General features: G+C 48.3%; 7 protein-coding genes across 7 annotated transcripts; 3 read left to right on the forward strand and 4 right to left on the reverse strand.

Moving 5' to 3' along the window:
- Window positions 1–444: 444 nt before the first annotated feature.
- sod1 (superoxide dismutase SOD1) lies at window positions 445–1583 on the reverse strand. The gene is made up of 4 exons (XM_040894506.1): window positions 1497–1583; window positions 817–1148; window positions 637–733; window positions 445–580 (listed from the first exon to the last, which is right to left on the reverse strand). The coding sequence occupies exons 1-4, from the start codon at window positions 1507–1509 to the stop codon at window positions 558–560; spliced, it is 465 nt and encodes a 154-aa protein (XP_040756721.1). The 5' UTR covers window positions 1510–1583; the 3' UTR covers window positions 445–557.
- A 996-nt stretch (window positions 1584–2579) lies between these two features.
- On the reverse strand, window positions 2580–3762 carry P175DRAFT_0427946 (sedoheptulose-7-phosphate:D-glyceraldehyde-3-phosphate transaldolase TAL1; the record flags this gene model as incomplete). Its single annotated transcript, XM_040893279.1, has 4 exons — window positions 2580–2816; window positions 2877–3260; window positions 3345–3659; window positions 3724–3762. 4 exons carry the CDS (start codon window positions 3760–3762, stop codon window positions 2580–2582), a joined length of 975 nt encoding a protein of 324 aa, XP_040756722.1.
- A 1055-nt stretch (window positions 3763–4817) lies between these two features.
- Window positions 4818–12698, reverse strand: P175DRAFT_0425925 (Beige/BEACH domain protein; the record flags this gene model as incomplete). Its single annotated transcript, XM_040893137.1, has 8 exons — window positions 4818–4847; window positions 4905–5069; window positions 5126–5338; window positions 5392–5697; window positions 5744–5910; window positions 5963–9737; window positions 9787–10148; window positions 10205–12698. 8 exons carry the CDS (start codon window positions 12696–12698, stop codon window positions 4818–4820), a joined length of 7512 nt encoding a protein of 2503 aa, XP_040756723.1.
- Window positions 12699–14592: 1894 nt separating this feature from the next.
- On the forward strand, window positions 14593–16154 carry P175DRAFT_0425782 (S8 family peptidase; the record flags this gene model as incomplete). The annotated part of the gene is made up of 3 exons (XM_040893130.1): window positions 14593–14970; window positions 15028–15951; window positions 16014–16154. The coding sequence occupies 3 exons, from the start codon at window positions 14593–14595 to the stop codon at window positions 16152–16154; spliced, it is 1443 nt and encodes a 480-aa protein (XP_040756724.1).
- Window positions 16155–16182: 28 nt separating this feature from the next.
- On the reverse strand, window positions 16183–17476 carry P175DRAFT_0472523 (putative ubiquitin conjugating enzyme (UbcC); the record flags this gene model as incomplete). Its single annotated transcript, XM_040895127.1, has 3 exons — window positions 16183–17099; window positions 17190–17316; window positions 17411–17476. 3 exons carry the CDS (start codon window positions 17474–17476, stop codon window positions 16615–16617), a joined length of 678 nt encoding a protein of 225 aa, XP_040756725.1. The 3' UTR covers window positions 16183–16614.
- Window positions 17477–19449: 1973 nt separating this feature from the next.
- P175DRAFT_0429408 (putative ABC bile acid transporter) lies at window positions 19450–24527 on the forward strand (the record flags this gene model as incomplete). The annotated part of the gene is made up of 2 exons (XM_040893362.1): window positions 19450–19514; window positions 19598–24527. 2 exons carry the CDS (start codon window positions 19450–19452, stop codon window positions 24525–24527), a joined length of 4995 nt encoding a protein of 1664 aa, XP_040756726.1.
- A 1156-nt stretch (window positions 24528–25683) lies between these two features.
- On the forward strand, window positions 25684–26385 carry P175DRAFT_0412402 (uncharacterized protein; the record flags this gene model as incomplete). Its single annotated transcript, XM_040893061.1, has 1 exon — window positions 25684–26385. A coding segment is annotated over one exon (702 nt), but the record flags the coding sequence as incomplete, so codon positions are not given.
- Between the last annotated feature and the right edge of the window lie 388 nt (window positions 26386–26773).

Consider the following 26773-nt stretch of genomic DNA (forward strand, 5'->3'; position numbering starts at 1 on the left):
TGATGATGCTTGGAAGTAAGAGGCAAACAGGCCACAACAAGCACAGGAGCAATTGATGGAAGAGACCCTATCAAAACAAAGGGAAGATTCCAGAGGGGAAAGAAAGAGATAGGGAGAGGAAGAGAGAAGAAGGAAAAGGGGGGAGGATAGGAGGCAACACAAAAAAAAGAAGAGAAGCAATATTACCAGAGTTGGAGGAAGCACGAGGGGAAACGTGGTAAAACCGATGAAGGCGGACACCTGACTTTGTGGGGAAAGCAGTCTGGCCACTTTTAGGTCAACCAGCAAACAGCTATCTATCTACATAACATCGAGCACAGAGACACAGTTATATCGGCTACTTACTAGTCTGGATCTCATTCAATATACTATGGAGTTCCTACTGACAAAAAGAAAATGTATATCGTGATTGCTTTATTCAATTTCAGGCGGAGCTAACACTTAACAACCTTCCATTTTTTTCAATCTAAGATACTTTTCAACTAATCCAACCCTTAATTCAGTCTCCCACATTATCAATTGAGATCATAATCATTCAATCCTTAGTGTGCACACATTTATGCAGCAATGCCAATCACACCTATCCCAGAATTAGCCATCTCGATTTCCAGTCAGTGAAAAAAGGGGACAGCTTACCGCAAGCAGGGCGAGGACCAGCATTGCCAGTCTTCTTGGACTCCTCGTTACCACCACGGCCGAGGTCATCAGTACCGGCGTGAACAACCAGGGTCCGCTATCTCAAGTTAGCCAATTCATCTCACATCTTCCCCTGACCAAGTATCGAGAATTTTTGTCGGGGGTTTGCAGGGTACATACGCCCAGAACGCTCTCGGAACCGATCAACTTAACGAGCTTATCCTGCTTGGAGCCGACTGCGTTACCCTCGGCATCGGTGGTGAAGTTTCCCAGGTCACCAACGTGGCGGACCTCATCCTCAGGAGCACCGTGGGTCTTGCCGAAGGGGTTGAAGTGGGGGCCAGCAGAGGTGCAGCCGTTGGTGTTGTCACCGAACTGGTGGATGTGGAAGCCACGCTGGGCATTGGGGTCGTTGCCGGTGATGTTCCATGAGATGGTGGTGGGGGCGCTCTCGGCGGTTTGCTCGAAGGTGACGGTGCCGGTGATCTTGGAGTCACCACGAACGACAGCAACTAGATCTCGTCAGTCATGCACGCACAATGCTAGCCGGTAGTCAGGGGAGAAGGGTGTGTTGAGCCGCTTGGGGTTAGATCCGAGGCTCTTGATCTCCGATCTGACGGGGCACCGGAGATAACCTGCGGAAAAGCCAAGCACTGGGTTTACTTCCTGAGGCTGTACCATCGCCTCACAGGAGAATATCCCCAGGTAGAGACGATGATAGGCCAGGGACTCTCCTTCGAGAGTGCTCAGAAGGTGCTCAAAGGTGCTCACACAAGGTCCTCCGGCCATGGTCGATCGTGGAGCCGTGCAGGGACAAGACCAATAACAAAGCGAGACAGATACCAGAAAGGACGACTTACCAGCCTTGACCATTTTGACGGATCTTAGTGAAGCAAGTTAAAGTTAAAGGAGAACAGAGTCAGGGACTTAGTATAAGATGGTGGAGGAAATTTGGGGGAGGGAAAGAGAGAGAGGAAGAGAAAACGGGAAGCGAAGTGGAGGAAATAAGAGGAAGAACGAAGACGTAACGAGGGGTAAATTCGTCAGTTCCCTATTATTACTGCTAACTGTGCTAATGCTCAGAAAGATGTGGGTTTCTATTTCGATGAGCTTCTAGTCTTCTCCTCCACTAAAGTACCTAGCTAGGTAAACTACGGTCTCTCTCTCTCTCTCTCTCTCTCTCCAATGTCATTCATTCAATTCAACCCCCAGTCAGTCAGCTATGAATTACTCCGATGTTGTTTTCCTCTGTTCGTAGTGTCGGGACAAGACGAAACCCCCACTTCACGGGCACGTCGGAATGACGTTTCTGCTTCTGCTTCCTAAGCAGCGGATTCCAGACTTTTTGCCTCGGTTTTTATTCTTATTGAATATACGGAGTACTGCTGTACTATTTATTATTTTATTTCATCTCCGGCTTCGATACGACATTAACAACCCTAGGTTACAGGGTTTCTTAATGATCAATGTCAATCAAACCTCGGACTAATTACCCCGCCATGTATGTGCTCTGTATGTATCCAAGCAACTATACTACCTAGGTATGTACAGGGGGTCTACGTATACACTCAATTCTTCCTGTCCTTCTGGATCAACTAAATCTCATCTACAATGGACTTGAATAGTCAAGCTTTACTGGTTCTATTCTGGCAACCCTCCACAAGTTGTAGCTAAACCTTGAATCCATCCAGACACACCCGTGAAATCGGTCGCGGGTAATTTCCGTACCCCAGCTCCAAATCACAACCTTAACCTACTTCAATACGACTCTACTACTCTACGATGAATAAAAAAAAATGGCCGAGGAGGAAATTAGAGGTGCATCCGTAATTCATATCTCTAAACTGGTTTTGTTAAATCGCCAAATTTTACACAAATGAAAGGGGGTTTCATCATAAGGCATCCTGCGCCTATCATTCATTCTCTTGCATAAACAGATCCACTTACGCCTGGATCTTCTGCTTGAGGATATCCTTCAGGGTCACCGCATCAGCAGCGAACTTGGAGATACCCTCACGCAGCTTCTCCACAGCCATCGCCTCCTCGTTAAAGTCGAAGCGGAAGAGAGCCTCATCCTTGAGGTAGCTCTTCTTGGGGATATCCAGGGAGGCGGCGTTGGAAGCATCGAGCTTCTTGGGGACGGCCGCGGTGGAGTTGAACAGGTCCTCGAGGAGACCGGGCTATTCTTATTAGTTTCGGTCTTTGGGGGAAAAAAAAAGGTATTAAAGGGGCCGACTTACAGAAATGGTCAGGTAGTCGCAGCCAGCAAGCTCGGTGATTTCACCGGTGTTACGGAAGGAGGCACCCATGACGATGGTGTTGTAGCCGTACTTCTTGTAGTAGTTGAAGATGCCCTCGACGGACTTGACACCGGGGTCCTCCTGGGCAGTGTAGTCGCGCTTGTGGGCAGCCTTGTACCAATCCAGGATACGGCCGACGAAGGGAGAGATGAGGTAGGCACCGGCCTCAGCAGCAGCGATAGCCTGAACGATGGAGAACATGAGGGTCAGGTTGCAGTTAATGCCGTACTGAGACTGGAGGATGTGGGCGGCCTGGATACCCTCCCAAGTGGAGGCGATCTTGATCAGGATTCGTTCCTTGGGGATGCCATTCTCCTCGTAGAGCTACTTAAATTAGTACTTTCGAAAAAAAAAAATTATTTATTTTTTTTTGGAACCAGCACAACAGAGAAAGAGAAAAATACGCACCTTGATGATGTGCAGGGCCTTGTCAACAGAGGCCTTGGTGTCGAAAGAAAAACGAGCATCCACCTCGGTGGAAACCTTTCCGGGAATGATCTTAAGGATCTCCTTGCCAAAGTTGACAAGGAGGTGGTCGAGGGTGGCGTCGACCTGCTCGTCAACGGTCTTGCCCTCCTTCTTGCCCTTCTCAACGGCAGCGTCGATGAGACTGGCGTATTCGGGCTTCTTGGAGGCAGCGAGGATCAGGGAGGGGTTGGTGGTGGCATCCTGAGGCTTGTACTTGCCAATAGTGGCGAAGTCACCGGAGTCGCAAACGACAACCTAGATATTGAAAGTTGGTCAGTTGAGGGGAAAAGGGAAAAGCTGGTTGCAAGTATGGACGTACGGTACCGGTGGCCTTGAGCTGTTCAAGAGAAGAAGACATGGTGATGATAATTAAAGGATTAAGTAGAGATGGAAAGATGGAAAAGGGGCAAGAGATTGAAGAGGATGATAAAGAAGAAGAAATTGGAGAAATGGACGGGCGTGGCGATGGAAATAATAATAACTTCTGTTGAACCTCTGGAAGACAGGAAATGGTGGGGCAAAATCCATCTTATGACGCTATATTGATCCAGCTTTCTTTCCTGCCCCCCAATTCTAGAGGGGTACAGAGTAAGTAACCAACCTCATCCAACAACCATCCATCTCGATATGTCCACCACGCTCTCGTTCTTCATCTCAATCATCTTAAATCATCTATATACACCTGTCCATTGTCTCTCATCTATTCCTCTATACTATCCTCGCTCCCTCTTTCATACTCTCATCCATATCCTCCATGATTCTCCCCCTCCCCCAGCTACCTTACCCCTCGGCCCAGTGTGCTCCGGAAACACCCAGTCGGTCCACTCTGCAACGAACTAATCATTTCTCCCGCACGCATGCAGCTTTTCTCTTCACCGGAATCATTCCTTGGGAAGTCTATACAAAAAATTATCTAACCGTTGATCGATGCTGACCCAATTCTGAACAACAGCTGACTCCCCTGTACAAATGACTCCGGACTACTTCCTTCCCCACGTTGTCGTTGTTGACCATTTTAGAAGCATCTAGACTTTCTCGAATTTAACCACATCAAAGGGAGGAGAGCGGGGGGGGGGGATGAAAGTAAAATAAAATAACAGAAGAAGAGTCGATCCTAGACTCCGGAACTTTTCAAACCTTCCCTGTTGCGAAAGAAATAGCCGCCCGCGATCTATTTATTTATCAAACAGCAATCCATATCAAACTGTCAAAAACGCTGAATCCAAGGAAGCAATACACAACGGATAAATATAAAACAGGGTCACAAAGGCCGGCGAGAGTCGATACACGAGCATGGTAAAAGTCTGCGGATAAAGTGGTCTCTACCTATATCGCCATCATAACCCCTGTTCATCCAACCAATTCAAACCAATCCACCAGGCTCAATGAGGCGGAACGATGCTCCCCGAGAACCTAACGGCGCTGGACGCAGCTCCATTCGTACTAGACCCCTCATCAGCATCTCTACTCGACAGCCTCCTGTACCAAAGTAAAACTTACCACTTTCCCCGTCTCATCCCCTGTATAAACAACATGGGGGAGCGTCAACATACAACTGATTCCCGCGGCAATATTCGCGCCATTGTCGCGATTGCTATCAACATGATGGAGTTGTCGGATTAACTCCAATTCAAACCGGCCGCCGCGCATAGTTTTAGTCCAGATCTACCCCGCGTCAGCACCCAGCAGAGCACAGCTCCAGGAATTCAGCAGTTTCTTACATTGACCACTCCTCTTCGATGACCTGTAAAAAGCAATTCTCGCTCCTGCCATTCGTTGTTCACCCCTTCGTAGAAGACGCACGACATGACCTTGTCATCGGCCGACTCACACACAACCTGTTCGAGTAACAGAGCCCCGTTGAGCGTAAATAGGCTGATACAATTTCCCTGGCATATCGCGATTTCTCCCGTCACGTCATTGATTCGAGCACACTGGTTTTATATTAGCTGTGTAGTGACTAGCAGCCCAGGCACTCAATACTTACATCCACAGGCCCCTTCGTTGGAATTTCCCGCACAAAACACTGGCGGTTCAAATCCCAGAGCATAAGCTGGCCATCGACAGATGCAGTGAGAAGGGTACTAAAGGATCGTGACATGGCAAGTATAGTTACGGGAGAACGGTGTCCAAATAAGGACCCTGCAGGTTGCAGGTCAACAGATTTGGCTGTTGCCGTAAAGCTCCATATGGAAATTGTGCAATCAGTCCCTGCAGTCACTAGTGTTCGGGAATCGGCAAAAGCCGCACAAGATAGTTGTCCAATATGTAGGTGCTCAAAGTGGCCCAGAAGCTAAGATTTGATCAGCATAACGCCCAATACCACCAGAGTCGAGGACCAACGGTACCTTGCGATTATCCGCAGAATAGAATCTCACACTGCCATCGAAGAAGCCCCATTCCATGTACTTGTCGTAATATGGGGGAATATTGAGTCTTAGGGCAGCAGTGCACAGCAATCGATCTTGCCTCATACACAAGGATGAAACTTGCTCTCCAATATCTACTTGAATTTCAGTACACAGGCCACGTACATTTGATCCCGAAAAGAAACTTACCAAGGAGCGAGAGAGGGAGCTGGGTGAGCGATTCAGCAAGGGAATCTAGTCGTGGGATCCGATGTCGTTGTCCCTCACTCTGGGGATGAGGCCGATTGAATATTTGATGTGGGGTTTGTCCAAAGTTGTGTATAATGCCAATAGTAGCCAAACGTTCCACAGGATCGTCAATAGCGTCGACATCCTTAGCGCCCTGGTAGGAAAGATGATGGAACACATTCACAGCCTCTATGGCAGCTTCACCCTTCTGCTTGCAACCGAAAATCAAGTCAATCCAGTGATGCAGATTCCTCGTCACGTAGGGACTCTCTAAAGCTTCCCGATTTTTCTCGATGAAAATCTTCGAGTCGCCTTTAGCCCATGGGGGCAACTCGACGGAGTCAATTGCGGTCGCCATATTCTGAAGCAGCCCAAAATCATACTTGTTGGAGTTGACCAGGAACTCTGGTAGGTAGAAGAATTCCGGAATCAATTCTCTCACATCCGACATATTTCCTCGAGATGCAGACTCCCATGCCTTTCCAATGGAGTAGAAAAGACGATCAGCATGATCGAAAGTCCCCCCTTGGAGAAGGAGATAGGACTTCACAAATGGTTGCAGACGAATCAAGTAGGAGCTCACTATCATAGCGGAGGAATAATGCGTGCCGTAATGAAAAGGTGGAGAGTCCCCCGCGCCCATTTCCGCGAAAGCTTGATACCGTTCTCTAAAATCGGATTCTCGCTCTGGAGTTTGGCATCCCATAGGCTTCGAAAGATCTCGGAAAGTCTTTGGATTACTCAAGTCCAACTCTTCGCTTGTATAATCAGCAAGAACCCATGGAAAGACGGGATATTGTGTCAAATCATTAAATGTTCTTCCAGCAAGGGTGTTGATTAACATGAGATAATGGAAATTCGAGATTTCGCCCTTGACCCATTTACGCGTTGCTGGATACGCTGGCGAATGGCCGAAGACACTGGCAAACTTTGACCCAAGAGATTGCGGTGTATCTTCGGAGCTTCGCAGGGTCTCAAACCTCCAAATGTCCTCCGGCCGCGAGTGTCCAACACTCCCTGTGACTTGGGGAGCCTTGCTAGCGAGCTGACCGCACAAGTGATCTCGAGCTCGTGACGAGATAAGCGTCAACAGGTAGCTACTGCCGTCAGTAAAGAATATCTCCAGGGCTACATCGCGGAACAAGAATCGTCTTTTGGAAACGCTGACTAGGTCGGTCCATTTCCAGCTCCTGGTTTCATGCTCTTGGGGTTTGCGCTCATTCGATTCCCTTCCAGCAATCATTCGAACATAAGGATCACGTTCGTCAGTAGGAGCTTGCCAAACATTGACGATTTCGCCATCAGACCGCTGAAAAAAGTTATCCAGTATGTAAATGTGATCCTTTCCTTGGATCAACAGGCCTTCGAAAGCTTCTAATCCTACAATTCTCGAAACATTGCAAAGGTTCTCAACTTGATCACCCCTGTGTAGGCTTCTCATAACTTTCCTGTTCTTATCTTCGTAATCTTCCAGGTCCGCCTTAGGGTCATCGATCATCTCAAAGCTTTCTTCAAGGACACTGCCAGTATCCGGGCCGATGCCTTGGGAATTGCTCTCTGACTCATCACTATTCACAGTGGAAGGGTCAAACCCAATAGTGTCGGGTTTAGAGGATGATTGTACTTGCGTGTCAATTTTGATTGCAGGAGGTTCTGACGCTTTGCGTTTCGGTTGGTAGTCTTGTCTCTCGTCCGAATCATCCGGGACTATGCGAAGACGCATACGGCTTCGTCCTTCTGTCTGATCAAGACGCCACCTCCTCTCCTTTTCCTCGGCCAGAACGCCACCAGGACGACGTAAGTCTAAAGTTAGGTGAGAGAACGCGGTCCACATGAACAAATAGCTATCTTGTTGATCCTGCACAGCTCTCTGGTACTTCAAAAACTCCGACGCCGATATGTTCGATATCCAATGAGGCAGGGTGGCTTCATGTCTTCTTGTTACTTCATCGTTGTGCTTCTCTAGCTTGCTCAGATGCCTCAGCTTCTCGTGTCGTTTGGAGGTTCTAGATCGCGACGAATTCTCTATTGCTGTGTTTTGTTCTTGAACAAATTCTTCCCACGACTTGGATATGGTCCCTAGAAACAAGGCATTGAGGTCGTCTTCTTGGTCATCTATCCACTGAAGAAAAGCAACATCATCCATGCCTACCAAGGCCTCAAATCCACTAGAAAGACGTTCTTGGAGCGGAATTGCAACACAGCTCAATATTGTAAACAGCTCAGTCGGCTTTTGCACCAGGATAATCCTAAAAAGGCTCGCTGCGGCCAAACGTACATCCCTGTTCTTATCAATCAACTTTGTGTAAAGAAGGTAGCAGAGCAGCTGTAGGCAGTCTGATTGAGAGTCTTCCTGTGACAGAAGTACAACCTGCCAATAAGATAACCGACCCAGAAAGGGTAAAGTGCCGGGGCCGTCGACTTCCGAGAGTTGAGCTAGAACAACGCGGAACATATTTGATCGAATCGTGGCGATGACCTGACTACAAAGTCTTATGCTCTTCAACCGCGAGATATCTGGTCGCTGGAGATACTCCAGAATGGTACCAGAAAATTCAAGGGTTGCAGCGGCACCATCAACAAACCACCCTTCGAATACTGCTTCAGCCAGGTGGGTGGTAAAGCGCCCCAGGTTGGTAAGCACCCGTGGCTCTGACAGCAGTTGAGTCTTAGAAAACACAACATCTTTTAACGTTATAAGTAGGCTTCGCAACACCCATGAGTTGAAGTAGGCTTGGTGTTCCAGAAATCCCGAAGGCGTTTTTAAATAAAGGCCAAGGCCAGCAAAATCTTTCCGCTCAAGAAGCTGCTCGGAGAAAATAGACAAGACTAAACTCAGGATCCGAAGAATGAACGGGTGATTGGTAATTCCTTCAATCTCGATATTCCCTGGATTGAATACATGCCGAATCCGTAAAGGAGAACGTGAGTACTTTCCTCTGTCAGATGAAACAAGGATAAAGGATGAACCACGACCAAGTAATTCGCTAGTCTCATCACGACCTCCAGACTGCTCAACCATTGTGGTGCGTAATTCAGTGATGCCTCTTGAGTGAGGACGACTGTTAGAACTATGGTCATCAAGACCGAGACCGCTGACACGGTAAGACAATTCAACATCGGCGCTCACAGAATCGGAGCCAACAACGACCGGGAACAGCACCGAGAGTAGGTGTTGGGCGTATTCGGATTGCAATGTAAATTCTCGAAAGCTCGGGGAATTCAAATGCATTCTCGCCATAAACTCAATCACTGCTGCCACTAACGATGACTCTTCAATACCAGAAACTACTGGGACATGCGAGGCCATTGGAGGCTTTGAAGATTGGGTTAGATATTTCTGCATGGAATCAAGGCCTTCTTCTGTAGCCCCGTCTGCCAGGATAGATTTTCGCAAGGCGCTTTGCAACATCTCTATGATAACGGGGAACATCTCAGGGAAAACAACTTGCGTTTGGCTGCCGGAGAAAATTTCCGCAAGAGCAAGATGATCAAATGGTCTGTCGAATATCGTTGTGCCAAGATCGAGGCCAAAGAGTATGGAAAAGCATATCGGCCACATGGCTGGAACGTTCCACCATCGTCTAAAACAACTTCGCATTATGACATATCCACCGCTTTTTTCGCTGAACTTCTTATTGTAATTGCTACCACTGGTGATGAGGAGGCGGGCCAGTATTCGACAAGCCAGGACGACAATTTCAGGTTCATCCTCGCACATAAGGTACAGAAGCCACTGGGTCAAGGTTAGAAATTGACAGCTAAAGTTCAAGATACCAACATACTTTATTTGTTACTGTTCTGGCAAATTTCTTTATAGGCCCGAGATCATGCGAGTTGCAGAGAAGGGAACAAAAGAGGCGAAGCATTTCAACTGATATCGTCACAGAAGGCACCTTTTCCTCTCTCTCAGAAGACGCGACTTGTTGTCGGGGGCCTGTATTGAATCTAATACTCTTCTTTTTCTGCAATGTACTGGGCTCCTTAGGCTTGTGAAGGGAATACGTGATAAAAAGAGCCAGAGACCGGAGTAAGTCCGCGGACAGACAACTTTCCATCAAAGAACCAAAGGCGGAAGCGAACAGTCGTAACGCTTCAGGCGTGAAATTCTCTCCCTTGAGTGCCTCCAGCATTTTTTTATTCACACCTGATATCTATGAGCATAATAATTCAGCGCGTGAGAGTCAAGGGGGAAATGCTTACGCATACGGGCAAGCCGTTTTGAATTAAACCGGCGGAACTGACTCTCATTTGCAAATATGCAGAATTGCGAATAATAGAGTTCAGTGAGAGGATGTCCACCGTATCTCCATATCTCCAAATCCACAAGCAACACCCTATAAGCCAGGGGGTTCGTAATCATCGAACGGCTTGGTTGTTCGAGGTCGTAGCCGACGAATTTCAGGGTCAAGCGAAGAAGCTCTAAGGTCAAAGCAGACCTTTCCTCGTAGTTTGAGCAAACGCTTGCCGTCCTGGATGGTGCAGTATAGTTTCCCGATGCCCAACCGAGCTTTTCACGCAGCAACGTTGCTAGGATACCATATCCATTCTCTTTCTCCATCGCTTCACTATTTCGCCAACTATCTTGCACAGCTTCATATAATGCTTCGACAGCAAGAAGTGTAGATTCTGCTGTGGTAGCTGCGTGGACTAAACTCAGATGTACCGCCGCACAACCACCAATGCGCCAACTCATATCGTCAAGAGATTGCGGTGATGTAACCACCGGGTCGCCTGTTAAGATACCAACACCATGAGCTTGTGTCAAAGCATCATTAATCGCCGGGGTTGCACCATTGACTGCCACTGCGTTTCCTCCTGCCTTTGTTAATTGGCGTAAATGTTTTGCAGCTTGTTTAGAGAGCGATTTGATGAGCTGAGACTCATCAATAGTGTTACTGTCGTCATCATCTAGAATAGATAACGGAGAAATATTGATCATTATAGCTCCCTCGCGGATCAAAGTGCTTGCTTTCCGTCGAATAGCTGTCACAATATCCGATTGCTCTTCCTTACCGGGGTGTAGATGCTCGTTACGAAGGTTCAAAGTCGCTGAAGCTCTGTACGTTTGAAAAGAGCCAAGACAATCTTGAAAGTTTCCATAGTAACGAGGACCAAGATTGTAGAAAACCGCAATCATGTCATCGCTATAGGCCTCCTCAAAAAGAATCGCATTTGCCAGAGACCACCGGGAGGTGGATACTCCCTTTCCAAGTCTCATCGCCAGGTCTTGAGGTGTACCGAAAAAAGCCTGGACTCGTGGGGTTCTATTTTGGGGACTCGGGGCTGGTATGCATGGGTATTCGATTCTTAATTGCTCGACAAATTCACCATCAATGAATAAGGACGCGCGCGAGTAAGACGAAGGTGGTCGTGGTTTCTTGTGAACGACACAAATATGGTACCACCGATTCGGTTCAAATGCTAGCGACTTGAAGCGCACACTTGGACGTGGACCCTTGATAGATGTCTGCAGTATAAAATTGCGAGTATCCTTTTCGAGATATGCCAGGAGAAAGCATGTTTGGCTGTGATCAAACGCCCCAAAAATAGTCGTGTGAGTGCTGCGGTCAAATTCGTCAAAACGTGCCCAAATCCCAATTGTATATCCAGACGAGGTAGTTGGAGGGAACGACCGGCCCAATGTTGAGAATTCTAAAGAGCAGAACCCATGTAGTGAGAGATCAAATTGAATGGAGGGCGGTTCTTTTGAACATTTGAGCAAATTTACAAGAAATCGGAGAGCCTTGGGAGACCGATGAGACTTCCTATATAGAGAAACAGCATCGTCCAGATTACTTATTCCCTGGACACTTAATAGCTGGGCAAGTTCCTGGTAGAGTAATATCTCCATCTCCGGGCGACTCTCATCAAACAAGAGTGGGAGTATAAGGCTCATCGTCCCATTCTTGTGCAGGGTTGTGATGTTTCTCTGGGATTGTGATGCAAGGTGGCAAAGACATGCTGGCAATGCGAGCCTCCGAATCATATGTTCAGATGAAGGTGAAGAAGACTGCCCCAGCCATACCCGGAGCAGTGGCCCCAAAAGCTCCGGTACTTCAACCGTTTCTGATGATCCTATGCACCGATTTATCTCCGCTTTGATGGCTTGGGGCGAGAGCTCGCTGTCATTCTGAAATTTGGTGCTCAGCATCGTGAATATATCTACAGCAGTCTCTTGGCATAGAGCTGCTGCAAAGATGCTACCATAGAAGTACTCAACCTCGCCTTGAACTATGTCTAGCTTTCGGGAAAGAGCTGCAAAATCTTCTTCAAGCGCCACCTCGCCCCCGCCTGGTATACGAGAAGCAAAGTATCTTTTGTTCCCCAGGTGCTCCTTGAGGCACTCCGCAAGCACCGTCAAGACATCCTTGTACAAGGTCAGGAGACTTCTCCTCTCCTCCCTTGACAATATTTCTGGGTTATAAAACTCTGATATCTTCCGGAGAAGATCTAGAAGTGTTTGGAAGCCATTTAAGTGCCGGAATGCTTCCTTTGCCTCGCGAGGACGGTCGCAGTCAATGAATGTGTGGCGGAGCCGGAGGAGACACTCGGTTGCCGATATTGCAAGATGCGAATCGATAGCATTACCGCTACAGATAGCGGTTAGTTCCTCGATAACCGGAATTATCTCAGCAGTTGGTCGTTGGGTAGACGCGGAAGGAGTCGGCGAGGAAAGAGAAATGGCCTGGTTCATTGCGCCGCTAAATCTCCCCGGCTACCTAGCTGACGGTCGGTAACCATCAGACACGAACCTTCACTTCGAATTACTGTGACAACACTCTTCATTGGCATATATTCAAGACGTTGGTGCGGGTAATCGCCACAGAAAGCAGGCTGAGGTGGAAGGAGGGGGCGGAAGGTCTTTTTAAACGGGAGATCAGCAATTGGGGTACACGGATGCATTTGTGAGCATGAGGGCTGAATTCAAGCTCTACTTACTCCCACGCCCTTGGAGACGTCTTAACTGTAACTATGGCTGGGTGCTGATGCCACTCAAACTGTGCCACAGCAATGCAAGCTGAAACATCCATCTCCAATACTTTCGTAGTTCTTGAGATTATCAGGTGACAGAAGCGGCATCTCCCCAGTCGGGCTCCCATTGGTTGACGGCTGATATCGATAAGCCCTTATCGGAGATGCTCTTTTGCGTCTCGACTCGGCTTCCCTGCCGACCCCAGGATGTACCTATTACCCAGGTAGCGTACCAGCTTTGAGGGTAAAATATTTCCAGGTTCAACTCTTGGATGATGAGATTCGGGGATAGTGGATATGGAAATTAAGTTAGGAAGATATATATTATATGATTTGACAATTATTATCATGGATCTCTCCTGTAACACCCAACTTGAGCGCAGTCATAGGCTTTAAGCCCACTATATATATTCCTTCTAGGTTTATATGGGACGTCTCTCTCTACTTCCCTATGGGATGGAATATCATTCTGTCGCTAAAGGCAAGGCTACTTATATCATAGACAGAACTATGTCTACTGTGTGAGTACGAAGCTTGCCTAATGTTGATTGGGATGGACCGTCTTGACTCTGGTTTGCCTGCAACAAGGCAGTTAGCAACGAGCTTCAAATGCTTCTTTGCTCAGATACAATGTCAACTGGGAGGCATCGTGTAGAGGCATCAAGAGTTTAAATTGGCCCAAAAGTACGTTCAACGCTACTACGTAGATACCCTTCGCCATATTTCAACAAAGATAAGAGGGAACCTGGGAGTCCTGGGACGCTGTATCCGTACAGGTGGGTCAAAGTAGCTCCCGGGCATGCCAAACAAATCCCATCAAGAAAGGAACGATTTTCAAGAATAACTGGAAGATTCCGGGCGAGGGAAGGATTTCCCCCTCCAACCTTGAAGGACCCGAGACAGCTTCAAAGGAGTAACCCGAGGACTGCCAGAATAAGGCAAGAATGGCGCGATTATTGGCCCCCTGAGGTCAGCCATTGGTGAGGCTGCTTTGGTCTGGGAAGTTGGCCAAGTGACCACTTTCGCAATCATACGCGCTAAACTACTTTGGTAGATGAGCATGTTCCGGAGTTAAGCTAGTTACCTGGGCATCGTTGAGTCACCGCCTGGACTGGTGTCTTCCGTTCCTTTGAGTCGGAGGTACCTGAGTGTTTGCATGGAGAAACAGGATGTGCATCTTCGTGCCTCATTATTAGGGAGTGTTGGCGAGGGTGTACTCCGCCCCTGTTCTCTCGTTCGCTGCTCCGCTTATCTGAGGCGTGACCTGTCCTCATTATTACCACTATATCTGCAGATGATAGGTATGGGCGTATGTAATTTACCCCAGGTGTCCCACCCCGCCTATCTCAGCGGATCGACAGCCAGTCAGGAGCTTGTCCACTGGTCACCTGCTGTAAATTACCGTAACCCGGTTGCATCATCATCCAGTTGCCCTTGCCTAACTGCTGATAAGTACTAGGTATCTCCTCGCCTTCCATCCAACCTCCTTCATCCCTCTCTATCCATCTCCATCTGTCCATCATTCCTCCTCCAAATCTTGATCTTTCCTTTATCCCATCTCCTTATTCCTCTGTATCTCTTTTGTGGGCTGATTCATTCTTATCCCTCAGCCCACCATGAAAGGCGTTCTTGGCCTTTCCTTGCTCCCGTTGCTGGCAGCCGCCTCTCCTGTGGTAGTCGGCTCCATCCACAACGGAGCAGCCCCCATTCTTTCATCCACAAATGCCAAAGAGATCCCAGATTCTTACATCATTGTTTTCAAGAAGCACGTAGATGTTGAATCAGCTGTTGCTCACCAGAGCTGGGTTCAGGAGATCCATGGCCAGCAGAACGAGCGATCGGAGCTGAAGAAGCGCTTCCTCGGACTCGAGTTCGGGTTCAGCGATGAGCTGTACGCGGGATTGAAGGACACTTTCAATATTGCCGGATCTCTGATGGGATACTCTGGTCACTTCCACGAAGATACCATTGAAGAGATCCGCAATCATCCTGACGTAAGAAGCTTTACCTTATCTTCCTGAGAGGACCATGCTGACATTACGACTGATTAGGTTCAATACATCGAAAGGGACTCTGAAGTCCACACCTTGGAGGATACATCCATCGAGAAGAATGCCCCATGGGGTCTTGCTCGTATCTCTCATCGTCATAGCCTCTCCTTCGGCACATTTAATAAATACCTCTACGCCTCTGATGGTGGTGAGGGTGTTGATGTTTACACTATTGATACTGGTATCAATGTTGACCACGAGGACTTTGAAGGTCGTGCCTCCTGGGGTGCCACTATCCCTACCAACGATGAAGATGCAGACGGCAACGGTCACGGTACCCACTGTTCCGGCACTATTGGTGGCACTAAATACGGTGTTGCTAAGAAGGCCAACCTCTACGCTGTCAAGGTCTTGCGATCCAGTGGCTCTGGTACCATGTCCGACGTCGTCCGTGGTGTTGAGTGGGCTGTTGAGAATCATCTTATGAAGGCCAAGAAGGGTGGCAAGGGCTTCAAAGGCAGCGTTGCTAACATGAGTCTTGGCGGCGGCAAATCAAAGACCCTTGAAGAAGCTGTCAATGCTGGCGTAGAGGCTGGCGTTCATTTCGCGGTCGCTGCTGGCAATGACAACGCTGATGCGTGCAATTACTCTCCAGCGGCCGCTGAGAAAGCCATCACTGTTGGTGCCTCGACACTTGCAGATGAGCGTGCTTACTTCTCCAACTACGGAAAGTGCACTGATATCTTTGCTCCTGGCCTCAACATCCTCTCCACCTGGATTGGTGGCAAGCATGCCGTCAACACCATTTCTGGAACCTCCATGGCTTCTCCTCACATTGCTGGTCTCCTGGCCTACTTTGTCTCTCTTCAACCTTCCAAGGATTCTGCTTTCGCTGTCGAGATTACTCCAGAGAAGCTGAAGAAGGATCTGATCTCCATCGCTACCGTGGGTATTCTCACCGATATCCCATCGGACACCCCCAACGTAAGTAAACCCTTTTGCAATAGAATGAATGAATGGTATGGTATAACTGACAATCACGATAGCTCCTCGCTTGGAACGGTGGTGGCTCTACTAACTACTCTGACATCGTCGCTAATGGTGGCTACAAGGCTGGTCCTAAGTCTGATTCTAAGTCTGATTCTACTCCCTTCAAGCCTGGCGGTATCCTCGCCCAGGCTATGTAAACCTATTTTGAGGATTGACTAGACCTGAACCCTATATTTCCATAACGTGTGCTGTTTTTGTTGGTTCTCTTTTTTTCTTTGTTGCTTTGGGACGACTTTTTGCAACCATGGGTCAATTTGTAGTAGTTCATATTTCTGGTACTCCATACACGGGATCAATTTTATTTTACAATACAATCCTGATTAAAGCTTGATTCGGGAGCGACGTAAACTATGGGCTGGGCTGCGGAACCACAGTGAAGAGGGGGAAAAAAAAACAGGAGATCTATAACGAAATACGACTAAATTCTCAAGGAAAGATGCGATGCTAAGTACCGGAAATGCGTATGTCACCGAGATGCGCCAGCGCTATGCCAAATTACAAGATGAACACGGAAACGCCTCATGCCCTCCCAAAAGCCGTCGCTGAAAGCTCCTTTAACCCGAAATTTAATACTAGGCGAGTGAGCGAAAACTTCGATCAAACCCGCTCGTGGTCGTCCTCATCCTCACTGCCCGTATCACGGTCATCCGAATCCAGGGCCTCATCTGAATCACTCCCGCCAAAGACATCGTCATCGACATCGCTTTCGACCCAGAAATCGGAATCATCCAATTCAGGCTGTTTCACTGCGGATACTGAGGTCTGATGCGTAGGCATGACAAAGTGCTCTGGGATATCTGCTTTAGAAGCCTCCACGCAGTTGCGGACGATGGCCTTGTACTTTTCGGGTTCTTTGCGGAGAAGAACCCCAGCGTCAACATTTGCAGGGGACGAGACTTCGGGGTCATCAAGGAGGGAGAGAATGGAGATCAGGACGGATTCGACACGTTGGGCGGGGGACCAGCGCTCTGAGGCGAGTTCGCCGGACATTTCGTCCTCGCCGGGGGAATGGAGGATGGAGATGCACAGCTTGCCGTCGGGGTAAATATTTGGATGGTAGAGAGGGTGGAGGAAGCGGAATTCTAGGGAAAAAAAGATTGCGAGTGTTAGTGGTGGTGGGGTTCGGCTTCGGCTTCGGATCCCACGGCGGGCTGAGGGGTGGAGGGACATACCGGGAGGAGAGTATGGATAGTTCTTGGGGAACTTCATGGCAGCTTTAAAGTAGCCTCCGTAGTAGAGGGAATCTGGGTTGACAACGATCAAGCCAACAGTCCAGTTGAAGATGTCATCGTTGTCCAGCTGTGCTAAGCAGTTAGCATCTGGGAGGGTTGGGGAAAAGGTAAATAGAGTAGAAAGGCATTGCGTTGTGAGTGGTCTTGTGAGATCGACATACCTCGATATTGACCCAGGGCTCCTGGGCCAAGGTCTTGAATTCATTCATCAAGATGCGCTCAGCCATGATGATAGTCGCGTGGTCCGGAGATACAGGGAGGGAAGCGGCAAGAATGGCGTATGGTGTGTAAGTGAGGAAGTAAAGAAAACAGTCAACCCTCCAGGAGGAAAGAGTAGTTCCAGCTACAGTCTCTGCCTGTTAAGAAATCTTCCTGCCTGATACTATCACAGATTCTGTTTTTTGAAGGCTTGGTTGGGCCTGGGAAATGATTACCAGTAGCGGAAGGTTCCGGGGTGGCGCGACGGGGCTGGGAGGCGGTTACAATCCTGGATTTGTGCCAATAGTGACGGACGTTCCTAACAGAAAATTCGTTTGTACTGCGAACCATTTTTTGTTCCTCCAGGAAGAAGGCAAAAAAAGGGGGAACAGGCAATGAAACTCTCTCAGTATTTTACTCTGATCTCACTGTATTTTCGAGGCCTTTTACCCGGATGGAGAGGGTTTTTTTTTGTTCTTTCCTCTACGGACTACTTACTACCTACAGACTCAGAGTATATACATACTCGGTATGGCTATTTATCCACCATGTAGCAAAAGGTGGGGAGACAAGCGTATCCGGGTGGAGATCCTAATGCACGCGCTTTCTCCGGAATATTAGTATGTAATTACTATTTATTGATTAGCTAGTTACTTAGTAACTAGAGGGAACGAAAGCGCATTGTTCGCTTCTTGGTGGAGAGAGAGTGTGTCTTGGGGATGACTCCATGCTTATCTTGAATGCGAAATTCTGAGGATCAGTGTTGCATTCGATATTATAAAAGGACCTTGAATGAGTCACAGTCGCACACTAACTATTACGAGCTAGTAAAACTACTTGCCGTGTGACAGATTAGGGGCTGTGTATCCCCATCTCCTAGACAAATATCAATCTTCTTCATGGCCGTCCAAGTCTTGAGGGAGGTCGGCGGCAAGCCATGCGGACGGAGTTGGGGCCCCAACCCTGGCACGAGAAAAGAAGTATTTCATTATGTATGAGGATCGCGCATCCCCTACTTAGTCGGTGTGACGGAAAGAGATTAAATGCAGGAATGCACGGACGACCCCATGCTGGATTGATTGATTCCCCTCTGGAGTCTAGTCTGATTTCCTGATGAGTTAGGTGCTGTACCCCCCAGCTACGAGATTTCCGATGTACATACCTGGTAGTACAAGAAATCGGACCTTATCGGTTTGTCGGGGAACCAGAAGGGTTAGTTGGATAGGCGCTGGGCCAGCCGTTGGTGACTCGAGGCAGCAAGTCAGTCTAGTCCACCAAACGATGGCGGATTCTTTCCCCAAGGGGCTGATTGGAGAACGCAGCCATCTGATAATGTAATGGTTGGTTGTTTGGCTGATTTCTAACTTTGAGCTCTCGTCTGGCGTTTTCGTCGCAGCCAAGGGTGTGGTGAAGAGACAGAGAAAGGTATCTGTAGAAGGGAACGACAAAAAAAGGTACCAAGCGGTTCTTGTAGGATTTCTCCATAGATAGCAGATACCTAGTCTAGCGTTCATTTATTTCTCGTTAGCAACATTATGTGCAGGGGGAAGATGCATGTATTGGTCTAGCAATTTGGATCCTTCGAAGTGGGCGGTCGGTCACGATCCACTTCGAAAGCAACCTTCGCCATTCGGCTTGTCCCACTTCTCTGTTCCCTTCATCATCTCCTCTTCTTTTTCTTCTTTCTTTTGTCGACTTTGTCCCATTGTTTCGGATCTATTATTTTTGAGAACCCATTGTAGCCCCCCTCCCGCTTGAGAGGGGCTTATTTTATCAACTGTATATATTCTCTACCGTCCGTGATTGTCATGTTACTTTCGTCTGCCTTCTCCAGTTTGATTACGCTCTAGGGGACGGGAACCCGAGTTGCTTACCAGAAAAGTCTGCTCTCGCCTCTTGGTCATCGTCCCGAACGCTGTAGGCTGCCTGGTCTCGAGAAGAGGCGGGTGGTTTCCCAGAACTCTTGCTTTTGCGACTCAGATCTTTCTTTGGTGCGTTAGAAATGCTTCCAAACTGCGCCGGTCCGATATGGGCCGTGGATGATCTTTCTCGCTGCTTCCAACGCAGGTAGGTCTTTCTTGTCTGTTGTAATTGCTGTTTTTTATTACAATTGATGAGAAGAATGACTAATTGACTGCCTCCGATTCTAGTTACTTGCAAGAGATTTTTCCGTTGACGGCTTGTGCGCTTTCACTTCTCCTTATTTTGTACCGCGTCACATATCATTACGCTTTCTCTCGAAAGGGTTTCTCCTACAAGCTGTTGCCTAGTGAAGATGCTGGGAATGGCCCACAAGATACCAGGGTAACGGACGAAGACCTCGCGGCGGAATCCGATCCAATGCTATCCAAGGCGGCGCAGATTGAACTGCCGCATTATGAGATTGACCGTCCCCGGGGCGAGATTGCTTTGGTATCATTGGAGGTGGTGGCGCTCGTCGCACAGGTAGCTGTGTTCATCGGTATCTTGTCTACAGACGCGTGGGGTTATGACGGGACGCTTCCTGCGGTGGCGAGACTGATTTCCTGGAGTTATATTCTGTTCCTGGTACTGGTCCGCATGCTTCTGTCGATCCTGCAGTTGCAATCGTTTGCGAAGCTTTGGAACCACACCGCGGTTCTATACGGGTTACAATGGCTATTCACCGTTTTCGTGTTCCGGTCTGCGGTCATCTATCCGATCTCAAGACGTGCTTTGACTTTCTCCGCCGTCGAGTTTTCCTTGTCTAGCTTTTTACTGCTCCTCGCCGTGTCTACCCGTAGAGGAAATAAACCTGTCCTGGTTCCACACGAAGATGGCCTCGAGCCAGCAAGACACCCCGTTGCCAGTCTACTTTCCCTAGCGACTTTTTCCTGGCTGGATCCCCTTATTCTCAAGGGCTATAAACAATCCCTAGATCTCGAAGATATTTGGAACTTGACTGCATCCCAGAAGGCAGCTACAGTCCTAGAGGATTTCCGCCGCCGACAATACAAAGGCTCGCTAGTGTGGAAGCTTATGCGTTATTTCTATGGCAGAATCTTGCTGCAAGGTGCTTGGACTGTATTCTCTAACCTTTTCACGTACTTGCCCACTCTGCTCCTCAAAGCAATCCTGGAGTATGTTGAAGATCCGCGATCAACTACTCCCAATGCTGCCTGGCTCTATGCTGCACTCTTATTTTTCTCAGGCACCATACAAGGCGTGGCCGATGGTCAGGCTCTTTGGATCGGACGCAACATTGGCGTGAAGCTACGTGCCATCATAATTGGCGAAATTTATGCTAAGGCCCTTCGCCGAAAAGCTGGCCCCTCCGTGGATGCCGCGAAGAAGAATACTGAAGAGCCGGTCAAGGACAAAAAAAAGAAGAAAGGTCTCCTTTCCTTTGGTCGTAAAAAGAAGGCTGCAAATGACCCTGAAAATGATTCTTCAAATAAGAAGGAGAATGAGGCAGAGGACTCTGAGCTCGCAAATATTGGTACTATTATTAATTTGATGGCTATCGACTCGTTCAAGGTCAGCGAAATCGGTGCCTACCTACACTTTCTCTGGGCTAGTGTGCCAGTTCAGGTTGTCATTGCCGTCACGCTTCTATATAGACTTCTCGGATTTAGCTCCTTTGCTGGTATCGTGATCATGGTCCTGGTGCTCCCCGTCAATCTGTTTATCGCCAAGAAATTCTCGAAGCTTCAGAACCAGATCCTGAAGGGAACGGATGCTCGCATTCATTCCACCAATGAAATTCTCCAGAATATTCGGATCATCAAATATTTTGCCTGGGAGCAACGTTTCACGGACATTGTGAATGAAAAACGTAAAGCAGAGCTTAGGGCTTTGCGCTTCCGTTACATTCTTTGGTCTGGGGCTGCAACGATCTGGTATGGGACACCGATTTTGATTACATTCGCATCATTCTTCCTGTACACAGTAGTTGAGGGCAAGAAATTGACCCCATCGATCGCATTCCCTGCTCTTTCAATGTTCTCCCTGCTTCGCGTTCCTTTAGACCAATTGGCCGACATGGTCGCGCACGTCCAGGAGGCAAAGGTTTCTTTGGACCGTGTGGACAAGTATCTCAACGAAGATGAGACCGAAAAGTACCGCCAGCTCTCCGATGAAGACACCTCTGAGCCTAGAATCGCACTTGATAAGGCTACCCTCACCTGGGGATCCGGAAAAGGACACGGCCAGAATAGTGAGCAGAATGGAAATTCGGATGTTTTCCGCTTGATAGATATTGACGTTGACTTCCGGATTGGAAAACTCAATATTATTGCTGGGCCCACTGGCTGTGGAAAAACATCTCTTCTCATGGCACTCCTTGGAGAAATGAAACTGTTAGAAGGACGTGTTCATCTACCTGGTGGAAGGGCTAACCGCGGAGATCTCCCTGTAGATCCTCGTACAGGGCTTATCGAAAGTATCGCATACTGTGCCCAAGAAGCTTGGCTTGTCAATGACACTATCAAGGAGAACATTATCTTTGCGTCTCCCTTTGATCAGAGTCGGTATGATGCTGTGATCAAAGTGTGCGCACTGGAGCGTGACTTGGCCATTCTGGATGGGGGAGATCAAACCCTTGTTGGAGAGAAGGGCATTGGCCTCTCAGGCGGCCAGAAGCAGAGAATATCTCTTGCCCGCGCTATCTATAGCCGAGCCCGCCATCTTCTTTTGGATGATTGTTTGAGTGCCGTTGACTCCCATACAGCAAAGCACATATTTAGAGATGCTCTTACGGGCCCTCTGATGTTGGATCGGACTTGCATTCTTGTTACACACAACATCGCCCTTACTGCCCAACATGCTGACTACATTGTTGTTCTTGACAATGGTAAAATCACATTCAAAGGTCGCGCGGATGATGCGGGGGCTGCTAAAGCTCTAGGCGAAGAGGTCCTTAAGTCGCGACCAGGCTCCCGGGCTAGCTCCCCACCTCGATCCCGCAGATCTTCGGACTCCCAGCAGCCTAGTGATCAAGAAGAATCGCACAACGGCAATGGCGCCGCAGTTAACGGATCGTCTAGTAAAGATCAGAAGAAGGAAAAGTCTACATCAAAGTTGGTGGAGACGAAGGCCACTGGCAGTGTTAAATGGTCTACAATCAAGATGTATCTCCAAGCTATGGGTCCCTGGTACTACTGGATTTCGGCAATCCTTGTTTTCACTCTTCAGCAGCTCGGATCCGTCTCGACGAATATCTGGATTCGCCAGTGGGCAAACTCCTACAGTATCAATGGTGTTGACGTCGACAATGCTGGCACATATGCTGCCATGACAGACTTCAAATTCCCATCATTTAACGTTGTTGGTGTCCCACGTACTTCGGCCGTGGGTGCGCCACAGCTTAGCACCCAGAGCACAACCCCCGATGGCGAGGTGAATGTTACATATTACCTTGGCGTGTATGCTTTACTGGGAGTTCTTTACATCTTGATCTCGGCTTCCAGAGAAGGAGTCTTGTTTTGGGGTTCCCTGCACGCATCTTTCGGTATCCACAAGCGTCTTCTGAAAACGGTCATGCATGCCAAGTTCAAGTTCTTTGACTCTACCCCTCTCGGTCAACTTATGAACAGATTTTCCAAAGATGTTGAAGCCATTGACCAGGAAGTTGCGCCTGTTGCGATTGGTATGCTTCACAGCTTAGCATCAGTTATCATGATCGTGATTCTGATTTCTGTGATTACTCCCGGATTCTTGGTCGCTGCGGTCTTTATTACTTTGGTCTATTTTGCTTTGGGGGCTGTCTACCTGAATGCTTCCCGCGATATGAAGCGGTTGGAGTCTGTGCAGCGGAGTCCTTTGTATCAACAATTTGGCGAAACGCTGAACGGAATTGTCACCATCCGCGCCTATGGCGATGGACCTAGGTTCCTCGTGGATAATCATCGACGTATCAATGCATATAATCGGCCACATATTTATCTGTGGGGCAGCAACAGATGGCTCGCCTTCCGTGTTGATATCACAGGTGCTTTGGTTTCCTTTTTGACTGCCACATTTATTCTTTCAAACGTTGGGAAGATTGATGCAGGCGCGGCGGGACTTTCGCTAACATATGCCGTCACGTTCAACGAAAACATTTTGTGGTTGGTTCGACTTTACTCAGAAGTTCAACAGAGTATGAACTCTGTTGAGCGAATAAAAGAGTATTTAGACGTGGAACAGGAAGCGCCCCCAGTCATACCCGATTCGCGACCTCCACCCAACTGGCCCAGTCGAGGTTCAGTCAAGTTTGTGGATTATTCCACAAGGTATCGTCCCGATCTCGATCCTGTTCTTCGGGGCGTCTCTTTCACTGTGCAACCGGGAGAGAAGGTTGGAATCGTCGGTCGTACTGGAGCTGGAAAAAGTTCTCTCGCCCTCGCTCTTTTCCGTGGACTGGAAGCAGAATCGGGACAGATTATTATCGATGATGTGGATATTGGTACTATCGGGCTCCGAGATCTGCGTGAATCGATTACCATTGTTCCCCAAGACCCTACTCTCTTTACCGGAACCATCAGAAGCAATCTTGACCCGTTCGGCCTTTTCTCTGATGAGCAGATCCTCACGGCAATCCGCCGGGTGCATTTGATTGATTCCGCCTCCTCTGGCACAGCGACCCCTGTGACTGGCAGCGCCTTGTCCATAACAGAGCCAGGCTCAGCTACACCAACCGGAACCGGTACTATCGTAGACAACAAAAATATCTTCTATAACTTGGAGAGCCCGGTGTCTGAATCTGGATCCAACCTCTCTCAGGGACAGAGACAACTTTTGTGTCTTGCACGAGCTCTGCTGAAAAGCCCCAAGGTCCTAATGATGGACGAAGCCACCGCGTCAATCGACTACAATACCGATGCTAAGATCCAAGAGACCCTGCGAGAGCTGAAAGAGAATACTATTATTACGATTGCGCACCGTCTGCAAACTATTATTGACTACGACAAGGTCCTGGTGCTCGATCATGGCCGAGTAGTGGAATTCGACCACCCCTGGACACTCGTCAACAAGGAGGGTGGTGTCTTCCGCAGCATGTGTGAGAACAGCGGGAACATGGATACCCTTTTGGAGGTAGCCAAGAAGGCATGGGAACAAAACCAACTTGTCGATGATTCATAGACCTTATATTTACAATTGTGTTTTATTATCCGCATTGTTTTTTTTTTTTTTTTTTGGAGGAGTGGTTTATCATTTTCTGTCCTGCTTACACTCTTTCTGTAGCATGATTACCTACCTCTCTCTCTTTCTCTTGACAAAAGTTATGGTACATAATTTGGAGGATAAGTCTTTTTGCAACCCATGGCGCATCTAGCTTATTCTACTGTTTATTAATTTTAATATTCCTGAACAAAAGTCATCCCGTTGCCTCTTTTCTATGTAATACAAAATCGTACAAAATCCAACCCGTCTGGACCAACTGTGCTTACTCAGCGGTGCATATCACGTGCCTCCAAGCAATCTCCCGCCGCTAACCTATATAGGAATAGTGCGGGTGATCGGCTGTGATTCCCGCCAGATCCCGCTTGACCAGGGAGTGCATTGCCATGAAGAAGACATCGCGGATCTCTCAACCCGATATCGATCCATCATCTCGGGCTCGCACGGAATGAAGGAAGAGCTGGGTTCTGGGGATCCTGATGACTGCTTGACTTTTTATCACTCATGCTCACTCTGAAATGATATCACCTCGTTGGGTGATCTTATCCACCCCTACCAGCGATTCCTAATGTGATGATATCACAGTGGCCAACTGAGCAAATCTTGACACCGTCATTCAACGCACAATGGACCCTGTCAATGGATGGGAAGGCCGCGTACATCCCACAGTCGGTGCTTTGGACGGTGGAGCCTATGGGAATTCCCATCGATTTCCGAAATGCTATTTTTCTCGCCTTCTTCGCCCACGGTGCGTTGGAACAGACTTCCAATTGGTGTTTCCACGAGGACGTCGTGATGCAAAGGATGGATATCAACTTCCGCACCTGTAAGCAGAAATTGGCCTTACGGCTTCTCGAAACCAAGTCCTTATTTCATCATACGGTTGCATCCACGTCGTCCTGACGGCGTCGAACCTTAATGGAATATGTCGGATGTGGTAGGCAAGTTATAAGGCCTAGTCGCGGCCTATATTACTTTCTAGTGGCATCTTTTGTCTCCATCTGCCAACTTTCTCGCTAGGTTGCTGCCTTCTGACTCTACCCCTACAAAGCAAAGACGCCAAAAAAAAAAAAAAAACCCCCCCAAGACCGGATTGAATCCTTTCAGCCAAACCATAATGCGATTCCTGTCAGTGTTCAGCGGCCTCCTGCTTGCTGGAGCCGCAGTTGCCCAGAATTCTAGCTGCTCACCTACTTCGTCCGATGCCGATGTCGTGAAATACGCCTGGGTCGTGCAATCGCTTCTGGAGAGATTCTATTCCTCCCAGCCTCTGAACACCACGTTCCTCAGTGACGCCACTAACAGCTCCCACGCGGAATACTACGCCAATCTCCAAGGAATTCAGAGACAGAACCGTCTGGGTGTTCGTGCTATCCAGCTTCTCAGTGGCAAGGTGCCAGATTTCTCTCCCCCTTCATGCACGTTCACCACCCCCAATTCCACCAGCGGCGAGGATTTCGTGAGGAACGCGCTCGATCTTGAATCTAGCGCCTCTGCTGCTTTCATCGGTGCCACTGGCTATACCCAGTCTCCCGAGGTCTCCTTCATCCTCTCCAGACTGGCTGCCCAGCACGCTGCCGATGCCGCCTGGCTCGCCGGGGAGCAAACGGGGGTCGTGTTCCCAACCAACACCACCTCCCTAATTCCAGCATACAACCCTTCATACGTGCTCTCAAATGGAACCGAAACAGGCAAGCTCGGCCAGTACCTCGGTGGCTGCGTAACCCCGCCAACTAGTCCCTGCGGACAGTTTTTCATCGGATCTCTCATTGGTAGCTTGGGTAACGCTACCGCTGCCAGTGCAGGTATCACTGGTTCCGCTTCTGTCTCGCCAACTGCGATGGCTGCTAGGAAGCTGTTCGGCTAAAAAAAATTTGCTTACCTTTTTTTTTTTTTTTTTTTTTTTTTTAATATGTTTGTGTGTGTGTGTGTGTGTATCGTACTGTCTAGTTCATTCTGAGAATACGTTTCAATAATCTTGGCCTAGCAACCAAGCCTCAGGTGGAAACTGTAACAGAAAGTCCTTTTTGTCGTGATTAATTTTTGTGTGTAATGTGGCAAGTTGCAATAGTAATATATAATAATATAATACCTCTAGAATCAGACACGCGAGCAATGAGTGAAAATAAACACAAGCATGAAACTCAACTTAAAAAAAGAAAAGCTAAGTAAGTATACCATGATAGTCAATATTAGGTACCTAGCAT

Source organism: Aspergillus ochraceoroseus, assembly GCF_002846915.1.
Source record: "Aspergillus ochraceoroseus IBT 24754 chromosome Unknown P175scaffold_1, whole genome shotgun sequence".
Classification (NCBI taxonomy): domain Eukaryota; kingdom Fungi; phylum Ascomycota; class Eurotiomycetes; order Eurotiales; family Aspergillaceae; genus Aspergillus; species Aspergillus ochraceoroseus.